Source organism: Clavelina lepadiformis, chromosome 1 (assembly GCF_947623445.1).
Source record: "Clavelina lepadiformis chromosome 1, kaClaLepa1.1, whole genome shotgun sequence".
Lineage (NCBI taxonomy): Eukaryota > Metazoa > Chordata > Ascidiacea > Aplousobranchia > Clavelinidae > Clavelina > Clavelina lepadiformis.
The window spans coordinates 8,106,943-8,122,239 of record NC_135240.1 but is presented as its reverse complement, the minus strand read 5'-3'; the positions used below and the strand labels follow the sequence as shown (position 1 = coordinate 8,122,239).

At 38.7% G+C, this 15,297-nt stretch overlaps 1 protein-coding gene and 1 long non-coding RNA gene across 2 annotated transcripts; both read left to right on the top strand.

The window, feature by feature from the left end:
* The first annotated feature begins 260 nt into the window (after window positions 1-260).
* Window positions 261-11,322, top strand: LOC143464472 (uncharacterized). The gene is made up of 7 exons (XM_076962256.1): window positions 261-762; window positions 6,353-6,553; window positions 8,525-8,668; window positions 8,751-8,900; window positions 9,040-9,186; window positions 9,439-9,591; window positions 10,928-11,322. Exons 1-7 carry the CDS (start codon window positions 606-608, stop codon window positions 11,122-11,124), a joined length of 1,149 nt encoding a protein of 382 aa, XP_076818371.1. The 5' UTR covers window positions 261-605; the 3' UTR covers window positions 11,125-11,322.
* Window positions 11,323-11,840: 518 nt separating this feature from the next.
* LOC143460434 (uncharacterized) lies at window positions 11,841-14,432 on the top strand. The gene is made up of 3 exons (XR_013117882.1): window positions 11,841-11,956; window positions 12,129-12,246; window positions 12,518-14,432. It is a non-coding gene; the product is annotated as an uncharacterized LOC143460434 (long non-coding RNA).
* Window positions 14,433-15,297: the final 865 nt, after the last annotated feature.

Sequence of the window (15,297 nt, the reverse complement as noted above, 5' to 3'; positions counted from 1 at the left end):
ACGAACATGAGCAAAACTTGTATTGTCTACAAACGTGCAAGGCTCGGCGAGTAAAAGTTACGCCGCTTTTTTGCGGCATATCTCAGTGCGTACACTTTATACGGTTGAGGTACCCACGCCGATCTGACACAATGGCAGGATATTTACACAGCATTGAGCGTGCGGTGTGGACACGATTTCATGAAATCAGCTATCGCTGATCATTGTCTACTTTGATTTATCTGCCTTGTTAAAAGACTGCAACCTTATCGCTTGTTTTTCAGAGGCTAAGAAATTCTACTGCATTTGAATTACTTTTCTCAGTATATTCAGTTTACGATAATTGTTTAGCAGTAGTATTTGTGAAATGGTTCTGAGTACAGAAAAAGGTTTACAGAAATAAAGCAAGTACAGAGAGAAGATTTGCCGGCGAAGTTCAAGATTTTTAACAAAAAGGCCATCTCAGACACACTACTTCCGAAATCAATCTAATCTACACGCTGTGATAAGGTACACGTGAAATAATGTGCCATCGTAACATCAACGTTTTGTTTGCCAGCAATTAGGACTTGCCCTGAAGGCTTAAGAATGATCGTGGAACCGATGGAAAACGAGTACTGTGTAAAATGCCCAAAGAAAATCGCATTTTTCCTGATATGCTGTTAATTCTCTTCAAAAAGGGCTACGTTTGGTATTGGATAACATTCTGTTACGTTTTGATTGCGCTGATGGCTGCACTCTGCAAGGATTGTCACATGGTGACACATCGAAGATCGAGAAGAGGTTAGAAACAATTAAGCTATTTTAAAACACACACGTGTTACACCTAATGTCTTGGAATGTTTCCTTATAGCAGCTGTAGACGAAATAGTTTTCAGTGCTGTTTGTGGAAAAGCGCTTAGTTTATTGTTACATATTGGTCTTGATATTTTCTGTTTTTGGGTTTGAAAAATTTAACCTATGTCAGTTTCTCACGTTGTTGTTTTGTAAGCTCTCATGCCGGTAGTTATGTACGTGACGTATACAAAGCACTTGTTTGTGTCTAAGCATCATTTTTCTAAGCAATCTTAATTAATGATCGATAAGCAAACCGGCCTCGCATTTGTCATTCTACAGTACTTTCAACACTAAATAGAATAACTCACACTGATTTAATTACACTTCTTGAAGTAGATTAATGAGATAGCTGGTTTAGTGAATGCACACCTTTCCTTACCGTGGAATGATTGCGTTTAGCCGGTTTTGTTTGTACTTGTAACTACATAAAAGCAGTTTTATCTTTCTAATTGGCAACAAGGTAGGATAACTGACCAATTTCAAACAATAGGCTACTGTTTCTATACCTCCCACCTGCATTTTGAGTCTTCATAATTTATGTCTCATAGATTGTTGTTAGTGATTTTTAATATAGCATTGAGGAAAATTTACTGTCTTAATTTTACGCGTATTAATGGAAGACCTTCCTTTAAACTAGAAAATTAGTTCGGCCAATCGCTTGTCAAGTTCACCAAAGCGTTTCAGGGTGATGGATACTTACTCCAAAATAGACCCATCATGCACGCGAAAACAGAATTGTAGATAACGACTGTTTAAAGTTAACCGGTACTAATCTAGTAAAACATGTGTCGAGTACAATTGCTCCCTTCCATTTCAAACGATTTTCAAAGCCAGAATAAACGATTTTGCAATTAACATCCACAAAGTGACTCACGTCGGCGTGTTGTTTAAAGTAGGGCATCAATAATTAATTAATGCTGTTATACGCTACTTTAAAAAACATACAGTGTACAAACTCGCGTCAGAACCCCACCATTTTCCGCTAATAACCTAATCTTGAAATTGCAGCTCGTCGTTCTAGCGTGTTTACCATCTGAAACCTCAATGTTCGTTCTGTTTATAACCAAACGAATGACACAGACCTCGTTATTTGGCAGTCGAAGGATTATCCCCCAAAACAACCCAACAAATCTGTGGCATACAAAAACAAACGGTGGCATCACGGGTGAACAATGCGCACCGCAGTAATGATACACACGAACCTTACAAATTCCTGAATATTATTTCAAGCAGATATTTTCATACCAGCCACATTTGAGCAAACTATGAAGAATAATGTACTTTTGCAGGTTACTTTGCCGGTAACCAGTTTCTACAAGCCAAATGCGTTTTTTGTGGATTGATGCAAAAATGCCGTTCTTCACTCATTGTTCAACCGCCCAACACTAATCTATTAAAAGCGTTTAATGCAATGCAAATCTACATATACAGTACTTCGTATTTGCTCTTCAGATTTCCTCAGTCAGCCTTAGGCTATAATATAATCCCGTCACAATGCATTACAATCGCTTCGTGGTCGATATGTGTCGCCAAACAACGTTATTTATTCACAACAAAACCTATCTCATGGAGCTCTGCAACTTGAGCCGGAAAGCAGTCAATCTATGCTGAAATCTTTTCCTGAAGTCTCCATCGTTTACGAGCCGTTTTAGGCACTATATCCTTATGTTATACCATGTGGCAATCGTTGTGGCGGGAAGCGATTTTCTCAGCATTTGGTCAATGCACTTGCATTGGTTGTAAACAGGTTGCTCACTCTTGCGGTTTCAATAGTCTTGAAGTTTTGTTGTAACAAACAGCTAATTAAGCGGGTTATTTTTCTTGTTTTTAATTTTAATGGTAACCTTTCGTTGTTTTTGTTCGTTTTCGATGAACCTGATTGTTTTGTCGGGTAATGCGCATTTCTACTGTGAGTCATGCATTGAAACCCGTTTAAAAGAACGGTGAAGCCGATCAGTGAAGTTGGTGACGATCCTTGCAAAAAAACGAATGATTTCATCTACAGTCTTACCTGGAATTGTATTTTTTGGTCTCGACGCTATCTAACGTGGTAGAATGGCCACGAACACGAAAAGCATGAAAGAATGTCATTACCTTAAAGTATTTTGTTTTCTTTTGATGGAAAACGATTACCTTTTTACTCGCTATCAATTGACATGCTTTTAAGATATGAAGCCAGTTATGGAAGTCCCGTATATTGTAAAATGTCTTTGGCAGTTTGATTCTGGTTTTATCGAGTTGTCACCGGGTTATTCGTACATTGCGCCGGGATTTACATATCGGTATGAAATTCAATTTCCTGGAATCAGAACCCCTGCTTTTAACGGCACTTTTGAACTAGTTTCGCAAACTCTATTCCTGTTTTCAAGTAGTGATATGCGAATGTCTAATTCATTGCTATGGACAGCGCAAAGATTAGTCAGCATTGTTTTTAAGTCTAAGAAACTCCTTGATCGTCCACGAGAAACGATTAATCAAAGCTTGCCGGATGGGCTAATTTATGGGACAGACGTCGTTTGTCTACGGAAAATTTTTCCGTAGTGCTCAAGATTTATATGAAAGAAACGATAGGTCCCGTCATGTAAACAATAAAATGCGCAAAAGTCATTCGAAGTCTTCTTTCGGGTGAGGCACGTCCACGAAAGTTTCGTGACAATTTCGAAAACGTTGTTCGAGATGTAACAATGAAATTGAAAGATAGAATTATGACGTCAGAAGTGTGTGACAACGACCCGATAAAAGTTCGCTTTTCTGGAATATCAAACGTTGCTTGTCGTCCCAGAACAAAGTACTTCCCAGGAATATTTCAACTCTCTGTTAATATTTGAGCTTATACTTCCATTTGTTGGGTCAGGTCAATATATCGTGACATGACATTGCGTGGTAGTAGTTTCCAACCTGTGGTCTGTAGAAAGCTTTCAGGGGGTCCGCAAAGGTCATGATAAATATTTGGCAATAAATTTCAAAAACATTATCTTTTTTCATTGAATGAACTGTGTCAGGTCGGGTAGCTTTTAAATTAAAACTGAGCCAAAAGTGGTTAATGTACGGTACGTGTACAACATCCAAATGGAAATCTTGTAGGAGCGGCGCATGACTGTTCGATTTGGAAAGGTTAAAATAGTATTGTAAGGTTTGGCAAAAGATTTGCTATACTGTAGCTATAGCTACTTACATGCATATATCACAGCATACGAGCCGTAATCCTGCTATGTTGCGGTCTGCAGACTTGAAAACTATTTTTGAATTCCCATGACTAAAAAAGACTAGGGATCACTGCTATAAGCCGTCGAGTGATGATGAGAGTTGACGATTGAGAACTGATACATCAAGCGACGTTCAATTTGCGCAGCCAAGCGCATAAGAGAGAATTTTCATGTTATGTAAAGCCAAAAATGAAGCTGGTGCCATGTACAGCAGCCTAATATACCCGAACTAATAGGGCTGGTGGGTGATTTGGTCGTGAGATTGCCGGTTGCTTCAGAAAAATTTCTCTAAACAAAGTTTTAAACTTTTAAGTTGCTTTCTAGTCCATTTAAATTGAAACATACGAAACATGATGCGAACGGCTGCAGATAACGTGACACAAGTGCGTCAGCAAAAGATGGTACAATGTCGACTTTGAAATTCCTCTTGAATGAAAGTTACCCCTGTGATGAACATCATCGCACAGAGACAAAACATGACGCACCTGCGCAGTGTCAAAAATTTGCAGACTTTTTTGCGGCGGTCAATTTCAAAGTATGGCGACGAATGTTAACCTGTTCGTGGAATTTTATCGCATGCAAAATTTAAATTCTTTGGGTGTTTGTGAGTTCAGCGTGATGTGAGCATTTGAGACTTAAAAGCTTTTAGTGCCTCGTTTAGACGTTTTTCAGAAATGACGTGATCCGATGTAAATTTGCTTACAGTTAACGCAAACTCAATAAACCACTCAATGACTCAAACATGTCCAGATGCTCATAAGGCAATTAAAATAGTCGAGATGCGTTTTTACAATGCATTATTTAAAAAAATATTGATTCCGTCCTAAATTGCTACAATTACGGATTATTAGGTGGTCCGGTGTCGTACCTAGTTGTAACTTCATCCGATAATGGGTTCGAGCTGGTCTGCGTGCCCTTCTTCCGACCTTAAAACTTTGTAGCAAAGATCGACATTCTGTGTTTTTGTTCGTAGGGCGCAACACGTTAGTCCGATAAGAGCCACTTATTCTTCTAATGGCAAACGATGTTAGTTAACGACTGCGCTATCATTTGGTATTACAAACTGCACAAATACTGTTGCGCAGCGTCCAAACGACAAAAGATTTCCTGACCCTCGATGGCAACAAGCCCATTGGTAGCACGACACCTGTATTTGCACAGTCTCAGGAACAACATCGTTTTTATAAGCAGTCTTTGATCCCCGTCGTGGGTTGTCGACGAACACAAATGGAATCACAGAAACTTAATAGGTTAAAGTTACAGAGGGTGGTGTAGCAAAACAGTGTGTGTGTGAGGACCTTCCCTGTACTCTTGTAAATGCTGTTCTTCATCTTAAAAAAGTATGTCTCAGCCATTCAAATTTAGGTGTTTTCTTGAGATATGACCTATCCTGGTGGTACTTTTGTTACTAAATTTTTTCTGATCTACGTGTTCGCCACTTTGCGTTTTGTCGACGCTCGGTCAATTGGAAGACGTCATCGCTTCTGTCCTAATCTCATTGAGAGCCAACACAACCATCTGAGAGGTTTCTGTTGTTTTAACATTATTGTTGTTGGTTTATCAAGTTGTAAGGTCAAGTGTTTGGCTGTTGAAATAATGTTACAAAGATGCCAGCTTAGTACGTTTGTCTAATTTGTAAGCGTTACTTTTTATTTACCATTTAATTTTGGAATTTTTTGAAATTATTCTTGTACCATATTCGTCACACTTGCATAAAATTTTCACTCCTTAAACAAACAAAACCAGATAAATTCCGTATCCACTTGAAAGTGAAAAATCTTTAAAAAAGGAAACGAGTTTGAGAGATCCGTATACAAACTTCCTCATTTCAACGGCAGGAAAAAAATATACTTCTGTTTTCTGCAAGGAAACCACCAGCCACCAGCTCCTGCATAAATATGAAAAACAGAATTTAGTTCGCTGAAAATTAATTTTCGCCCGCAACTTTCTAAATCTTATTTTTTGTGCTTAACATTCACAGATATGGGAAGTAATCAACTACGCTTAGCTAGAGAGTTTAAATAGCTGTTAAAGCTTTTACTATATGGTCTGCTTACGTGTTACATAGTGGTAATGATGTTGATTATTGGTTCCTTGGTAACTCAGTCATAAAAATTATTAAACATCCTCATCTACGATTAAGTAAATGAATAAGCAACTAAGTAGTTGGTAACTAACTTCATCTGCAAAAAGTGACGGAATAAAAAAATCAAGTAACTAAGTGGGCAACAGGAGAACCTGTTACCAACTTTACCGCCGGTGATCCATCCAACTGTGTGTACCTTTTCAAAGTTGTCTGTATCGCACGTTCAATAGTTTTTTGTTTTCAGGTACTTCCTCGCCCCTCGTAGCGTGTGATTCAAAGTGTAGGAGCTGCAGCGAAGGCAACGGATGCATTGAATGTGAGAGGAGATACTTTCTTCACATTTATTCTGATCCTTTACAACCTCACATTACACAAGGAGTATGCCGCGTCGATTGTCCAGAAAAATATTACGAAGAGAGGTCTTCCAGAGAAAATAATTGCAGACGTGAGTCGTTGTTTATTATTCTACTGTCCTGCGTTTCAATTTGATTTTGATCTGGTTTTATTCTAGGCTGCTACAATGCACTGTCGCACATACAACGTTTGATTAACTGGGGAACGACAATGTATTGTTAATGGGAGGGATCATTATCATAGCTTTGAATACGCCTTTGAGGACCACAATATTTACGGTGATATAAACTTTAAGATGGGAGGGAATTTACCACGAACCTGCTAAAAAGCGCTCGTTGTCTTCTCTGCAAAATGAACTTTTTGTCGTGAATTTTGCAGATATAAGCAACGTTTGAGCGTCTCTGCTTAGCTAGGGACTAATCGTACGCGGGAAATTCTCCGTCGTTTTGCCTTGTTTATGGAGGGGGCATTGTTCAGAGACAGGCCGCCTGTAATTAAGGAGTATAAAGGTTGGATAATTACACTGTGGTTTCTTAGGTTAGTGTTACGGTTACGCACGACTGGTGACACGGCGAAACAGATTCTCAGCCCCTGATGTCGACGCCCCCAGTAAATTATGTGTTTGAACACCGCTAAATTATTTGCGCTACTTGCTTTCTAAATTATACTCTTAAAAGTTTCCAGAAATATCTTCGTGATTACGTGGACGCAATGTATTAATGACGGACAACTTTTGTTGATACATTAAATAACGGAGGAAATATTTTAAAAACCTATAAACAAAAAATATACTTTCCAGCAGACGCATAATATTTGTGTTTTGCAGAGAGATTGCCCAAATTGGCCATATTTCTTTTCTTTTACCTTGTCTCGACCCCAAACTTCCGAAGTAGTCTGCTGGCGAACTTATTTCCTTAAAAATCACCACCCACGAGGACCAAATAAGTTAAGCTTCAAATTTACTTTGTCATGGGGGTCGAGGCTTCCAGCGCATCGCCCGTGGCTGAAGTTCACAGTTCTCGCAAAAAAAACTTCGTCTGAACTTGGTTATTGCCGTATGTGGCGACATAGTTACATGATATCTCCACATAGAGAACACGAACACATCTGATTTAATCAATGTTGATTTTGAAAATACTTCGAAACTTTCGTGCTTAGGCGACCCATCGCATGCTTAGATTCTCGCCCTTTGAAAACGTATGCGGGATTGTTTCGCAAGGACAAGAATAATCACTTCTTTTGTGAAGCAAAAGCAGCTGCATAAATCCGTAATGGTGGGAAGCTATGCCAGTGATGCCAACCTTGAGGTTGCCTCAGTCGTCGAACGTTGTTTCCTGTTTCATTATTTTTAAATGAAGCGTAAAAGCAAACATGGAAGATGTAACATAAAGCCTTGGCTTAGTGAAAGGATACACCAAGAGTATTTATTAGCCTGCTTTAGTTGCAGTTGCCTTTAGCATTTTGCGCTAAATTTGCGGGTTGGTTGATCTGCTGTTTACTTTTTAAACCTCCTCTGTTAGCTATGGATTAGGCTATGTGTTGGTTTCGGCTGGGCCTAGGCCGTAGGTGTCGATTGCACACTGGTTCTACAGAACTATCATATTACCGAGAGAAGTCATATAATATACATGCTTCAATAGACTTGGAGTCACGTACAAATGATATTCGTCTAACGGACTTTTAAACGATTTATCAATCACGTTCGGACAAATACTGTTCTAGATTTTCACACGGTGCAAAGAATGCATTGTGTAACTTTAGCCCTATGTAACTTTTCCACTATAATGATTTCGATTTGTGATCTCGCTGTTAATCCAATATCCCAAAAAATTTTCGCCGATTACAAACTGCATTTTCGAAAACTATGTTTGTAACTTGCACAGTCACAGGTTGATTCACGTCACTACATAGAAAGCGCAATTAGGTGTGTACAACTGTACATATATGCTCCTTCCGCCTTATGACAACTTAATTATGTTGTACGAACCTAGACTATATATGACGTAATATCATTAGCCTATTATAGTTATGACGATTACAACAGTAATGTTTTTATTGACAGCTTGTAACGACGAAAACTGTGTACGATGTTCTTTCGAAAATTACTGTACCCAATGTTCCCCTGGCTTCCTCGAATATGAAGGAGCTTGCGTAAGGAATTGCCCACTTGGGTTTTCAGCCAGCGCAGAAAGAGGGCAATGCGTAGGTAAGGAACGGCTTTGAAATCGCCAGCTTTGCATAAACGAAATATTTACAGTATACATGAAACAAAGAAACTTTTGTTCTAGCTTGTGACGTCACCAATTGCACAACCTGCACGGAAGAAAATATTTGCGCCGGATGTGCACTTGGGCGTTATCTTCACGAAAATAGTTGTTTTCAACAATGTCCAATTGGTCTGACGGCAGACCGACGGACTTCTACGTGTAAATTACAAGGTGTCAGATTTATTAGTTCTATTAGTGTCTTGTTATTTGAAGTATGTGAATAATTCAAAAAGTGCTTCGCGTTTTAAAGTGAGTAAGGCAGATCTTTACAGTTGAGGTTGTTGTGTGAAACGTTGCTATTTTCTTGCAGTCTGCGACGAAAAATGCAAGCGATGCTCAAAAAAGAACCACTGCTTAAGATGTAGACAGGGTTATTTCTTACATAAGAATAACTGTCACACTCAGTGCCCGAAAGGCCTAACCCCAGTTGCTAAGACTTCAAGATGCCGTGCAAGAGGTAAAGTTTGCCAAATTACCAGCAACATGTCTATAATACGAAAACGTAATGGACCACCTGCTCTGCCCTATATATGAGACATACAGTATTTAAAATAGCGTTTGTGTGTAATTTAATGGTATGGAAAAATTCTGCAAATCAGTCCTTGAAAGAAATGAAATCCTTGATCACCAACCGCATTACAACCAACTCGCGCAATGTGTGAATTCGACTCCGAGAAACTTGTCTTACGAAAATGAACGTATGTTGCAGGGCATCATTGCACGTTATCACGATGGGGCAAGTGGGGTCCTTGTCGGTGCACCAAGAAAAGGTGCAGGCAAGTGAAAGTGCGTCGAATCCTGCCGCAACCGTCTTCGAACAGTCGTTGTCGGCAAAGATTAGTTCGTTATAAAACCTGTAGAAGTGAGTATGGTACATTAGCTACTGTTATATATAAATCTTGAATCTTGAGGTGGCTTCAGTTCTCTATACATCGTATCGGTATTCCAATTACACAGGATTAGTCTGAACAATACATGTCCACGCCTTAATTAACCGAAAATATTCAGCATTACTCGCTGTAAGTAGACATGGTTAACTGGTTGCGGTTTTACGGTCAATTTCCAAAATTAATTGTCAATTACTTTAAAGATATTATTTCTTTCTGTAGCCTATTCTTGCTAAGGAGAATGTATCTGTGAGTGTCCAGCAAATACAGAGCTTCTGGTTGTATATCCTCAAATGGTACAGGGTGTTGGGTGAAACAAGACAACACATTTAAGCAATTAAAATTGAGAAAACGAAAACTAAATTTACACTTCTCCACTCGTTAAATATGTACGACTTTATTCCGGGGAAAATGTTACTATACAATATTTACGATTTTAATTGACTCATATAAATATTTATTCCAACGAAAATAGAAGAGAAGAGAAATAGATTAACTTTTATTCGGCCATTGAAGACTTGACATGAATTTAGTTATAAACGTACATACCGCCGCCGTTACTACATACAACTTCATAAAGTGACGTGCTTCACCTACAGAAGGGTTGGTCTGTTGTCCAGCAATTAGTCTTTTAATTACGCAGTCTTCTATGAAAACATGTCAAAGAAAATTAGCTTACAACATGATCCGTTCATGGTAGAATACCAACGTTGGGTTGCCAAGGTTCATCGCCGCACAATTAACTCACGGTCCGTCGGGTTAAAACAGGTAATTTGATTGGTGTGGAATCTCCTTTAACCAGTTAATGCCAGTTAAAGGAGTCAATGCACCGATCGTGCTTTATTAACACTCGCCATGCTTTCGATTAAGCAGATTAGCATACTTTTGCCGGTTCGTAAAGCTAGCGGTGAAATGTCGTGACATCATTCGACAGCCTGTTTCATCGCTGACGAAATAATCTCGTTATATGCACTGGGCACACGGAGCGTTACAAACGAATAAACGGCCCACTTTGCTGCCAATTTCCGCAAGGGTCGATCGCCGATGACAATGGATATGGACCTTTCTGTATTATTCATGTCCATGATAATTGGTCGCGTTTTATTTTGCAACACTGAACTCGCTAAGAATTTTCAAGTGCTTTTCTATCGTCTTTTCGTTACTTACTGCGAATATAGTTAGTGGGTGAAAACTGTTCCAGCGATTGTTCTACAATCTTAACTTTCGTGTTGCCGAGTCACACTCGCCCAGTTTTCTTGCCGGAGCCGGGAAAATACCGAACCGTGTTCTCATAACCATCTCTATTTGTAGGAAGAAAAGGCCAGCCCAATAAAGGAAGGAAAAGAAGAAAGAAGCCGTCTAAGAATGATACAAGACGTAAACCTCAAAAATCGGTTCACCATACGAACGAACATTTTCAAAATAATGCCAATTACGCACCTTCGTCGCGACGGAGAACGAAAAGGAACACCATACGAAACGATTTTATAAAGTCTGTTTTGACCTGAATTTTTCGCGTTATTTTAGTTTATCAAAATACAGTATTGGGTCGTCCTTTTTATTTTTCCATTTAATTTTTGCGTAAATTTTATTTTCGTTTACTTTTTTTATTGTCTTTACCTGGCGACCACGTTCCATTACTGCAGCATATCATCGTTATTTATTGTTGTTTTGTAGTTTGGAAGAAATACACTTTCTCTAGTTTTTTTGGTTTCTGGCGATGATTTTATGTTACTGCTAAGTTTGTTTTAGCCTGTACAGCTTGTTCAAACTACCAGTCGTGCCATAAACACGTCCTCGTCTCAAAAGGTCGGTTTTGGGCCAATTTTTGGGTTGTTTTACGAATGTTCTAGGAATTCGAACTGGCTCTGTCTCAGCCGAAGATTAAGCGCATTTGCGTCTAATTTGTTGTGAGTACAACTTCAACAGGCAAAAGTCTTCAAACGCAACGTTATTCCTTGGCCCAGTCAAGGCATTTACGCGAAACCGCTTAAGATGGCTTACAATCAATTTATGAACAACAGAGCGCGTCATTGCATTGACATGAACAAGTTGGATTTTCCGATATTTGTTCATTCGAATTGGCGTTCCTCATTCTAACTACTCGGTTTTTTGCAAAATACTAAAGTGTTTGTTCTGGCGTTATCTTATCATTTGTAAAATATGAAATACCGTCAATATTTGTCAGGCAATGCCACAAAATACCTTTCAGAAAGATGGTTTGTGAATAGCAGCTTTGAATTGACAAGCTGACGACCACAGAAGAAGTTTTCTGGACGGAGGCGCCATCTGATTAAAATATATCTTGACATGTCGAATGGAACCCTTGGACCCAACCAGGTGCTTTATTATTGGTTGTGGATAATGATGCTTCTTTTTTAAGGGGACCAATAAATTGTTAAACACTTTTTTGTGCCAAAGACGGTTATGTATAGTGAGATTATAACAGCGAAAAAAAATAACATTCATATAACTTAGATAAAATCACAAAACTAATTGACAGGGTTTACAGGTACAAATCGACGCAGGACTTAACATCGTTCGAGGCCAGAATCACTTACCAACTACAGCGTCATAGTAACAATGACTGTGTTATGTGGAATTTATTTTAAAGGCGTGGATGTGCAAACGTCAGTATCTAACAGTTAAAGAGAAAAAGCACTTAATTCGACAAGGTTTTCATGACTGTTTAATTATAGTTGTGTTAAAGTATTTCTGTTGATCTTTTAAGCGCTGTCATCGATATTGGCTTATTTCTAATATGAACAGCTAAGACTTACATACAGGTGTAGTTTGGTCAGGCGGTAAAGTGTTCTTCGTGTAAGATATGTTCTTGAAATTATAGCAGGTGCAAATTATTAATCATATAAAATAACTAACCAGAGTTATTGTTATTGACAGATTACGATGCCGTCTGGCGAATGTTTCCGATTTCTGCTGTAAATATTATTGAGTAGCTTGCTGCAAAAACAAATTTTATTTGCAGTTTCCTCCTTGTCAATTTTTATTTTTACTGATAAGTATTGCCACGATATGTTTATGAATCCCTGACTTTTATGAATAGGTATCAGATTACCTACAGGTAAGCGAAATTTAAAGTAGTTTGTTTTGTAAACGAAGTCGCGCAAAACTCGTTAAAATCGTTTAAAGTTCAAATTCGTTAATCACCTTAACCAATATTTTAATTACCAAACAGAAGTTTGCTGTATAGCTAAAGTGGAAAACCGCAGCGGTCAAATATACTTTCAATTAAACTCGCTGATGCCTGACTTGACAAACACGCTATTAGCTGGGCTGGCCATAATGATGTTCACTGTGATGAAAGTCATAACAGCAAATGAGTACATTTATAACGTAACACTCACTTTATGTATGCATGAGATGTAGGAAAGCTCGATTCAAATATTTTATATTTAATACTCATTTGTGTTAAAGTGAAACCGCAAAGAATTAGAAAACTTGCGTTGTGTAAAATACATTGCACGCCGATGACATAGTGCAGATATCTGGCAGCACTTCTGCTGTAGCTACTAGTGAGAAACCAGATAGAGATCAACAACAATAAAATATCGGGTGCGAAGTGCAAAATCACCCACTCGTAAGTTTGTGGCAAACGTGATAAGACAATTTTTGGATAAGGTTTGTCAAAACCTAAACCAATATTTTATGAACAGGTTCCTTGCAACTGATACTTTTTTAGCCGGGGGTGTCACGAACTACAGTTAATAACGGCACGGCTTTCGTAATATCAAAAAAACTCGTTTGTAAATGCAGGTAGGCTTAATGGTGTCGGAAGCATTAGTCTGTCGCGGAGATGGTCCTTGCCTGCGGCTGGCTTCTTAAACCAAAGAGATTTGGCCAACTTACTCCTCAAAGGTTGTGAGAAGCCGTGAAGTCATGTTTGGAACCGGCTCCTAACCTGCTCATTCGTGGTACTAATTATAGCTGTAGCGACAAGTGGGGCGCTACAGAACTTCCCCTTTGCGAAGAGGAGGCGTAACCAACGGTGTTGATTCCGTGGATTGCTGACGAGCTGCATCAGCACTTATCAGAGCGACTTGCGGAGGACCGCTAACATGCTTCCATGATCAGCGCCAGGAGTGATTGAGAGGCAGAAACGACAGACGATTGTCTCCGTTTACTGGCGTCAGGCTGCGAAGCTGCTGGTTCATTTCAACTTGTGGTTACCATTGCAGCGGAGATGATCCTCGCCTGTCGTTGGCTACTTACAACTAAACTAAAGAGATGTGGCCAGCTCACACCTCAACGTTTGTAAGCAGTCGTGCGTTTTTGAAGTGATCTTTGGAAGTAACTTCTTGTTTGTGACACTAATTACAGCTGTAGCTACAAAGCGGGGCGCTACAAGTCCATATAGTCGATATTTCGTAGTTATATAAATTTGTCTAACTTGACTTGCTGAATAAATCACTAGCATCCACACAAATAACCGCATGAATGCTTAACATACAATATAGAGTTGCCAATTACCATTCTCTATTTCAAATCAAAATTTTTTGACAGTGGCTATTTCACCGAAAGTAGATCACACAGCCCGTTTTTAAAGTTGAACGGTGAGTTTAGGAGAATCCGTATGCGAAGAGTTAATTATAGCTTTTCTTTTATTGAAGTTAGATTTAAATTAGAAGTTAGATTTAGGTTGCAATATTATAACATTTACCTTAGGTTGATATTGAATGATAATTAATTTTTATCCTCGTACTGAGAAAAGTTTTTGCACTATTTAAACCCGACGATGACTCCTCATCGCTCGAGCTCCGATTACCGGTCGCGCCTTTGTGCAAGTTCCAATTGTTGCATATTTTTCCTTTCGTCTTTTTTTTATGCTACAGGCCGCATTCAGAACTGTCTACCAGATCCACAGAACACGAGCAAGTGTCGTCAATGCCTGTTACTGTTAATTACTGTTATTTTGTGTGGTAAATAAAATATTTAATCAATACAAAAAAGAAGGTGTTATGTCCTGATTTGGCATCCAGGCGAAACTACATGTGCCTCACTGTGAAGATATTTAGCCTACTGTTGTACATCCTCTGCCTGGTTTCTCATCATCTAATCCCGAAAAAATATAAAACTGATACCAAGAAAATACAGCAAGTTGCGTGGAAGTGAATTTGAAACAAGCTTTTTCACGCTAGAATAAGTTTTCCAAAATGAGCTTAATTACCCCTGCTAGAAACCTTAGTTTCTCGAGGCAACCATCTTAATATTTAGCGCCTCGGTTGCGCTCTTTTTTATTCTTATTATAATCCAACCTCTGTGATCGCAGACAGTTGCAAAAATTTACAAATGCATATCGAGGATCAAGTTTCGAAGGAGCTAAGAGAACCAGATCACAGAGTCGTAAGTCATCGAACTCGAGTCGCAAGTCAAGTCATTTACTTTTTAAGACTCAAGCCAACTCGAGTCATTTGGTTAATAAGACTCGAATCAAATCGAGTCGTTAATATTCGAAACCAAGTCAAACAGATAGCAAGAAAACATTTCTATCAAACACGAACGTTTAGTAATATTACCAAATTTGCTTCATTTGTCTGCACCGTACGCATTGGTAGACAAAAAAAGTCATTTTAAGTTACACTGCAATATTCCGATCAATGAATAGAGTTTCGCTGAATGATAATTAATCAAAAAGAACTGACTGGAGTCAAATCAAGCCATAT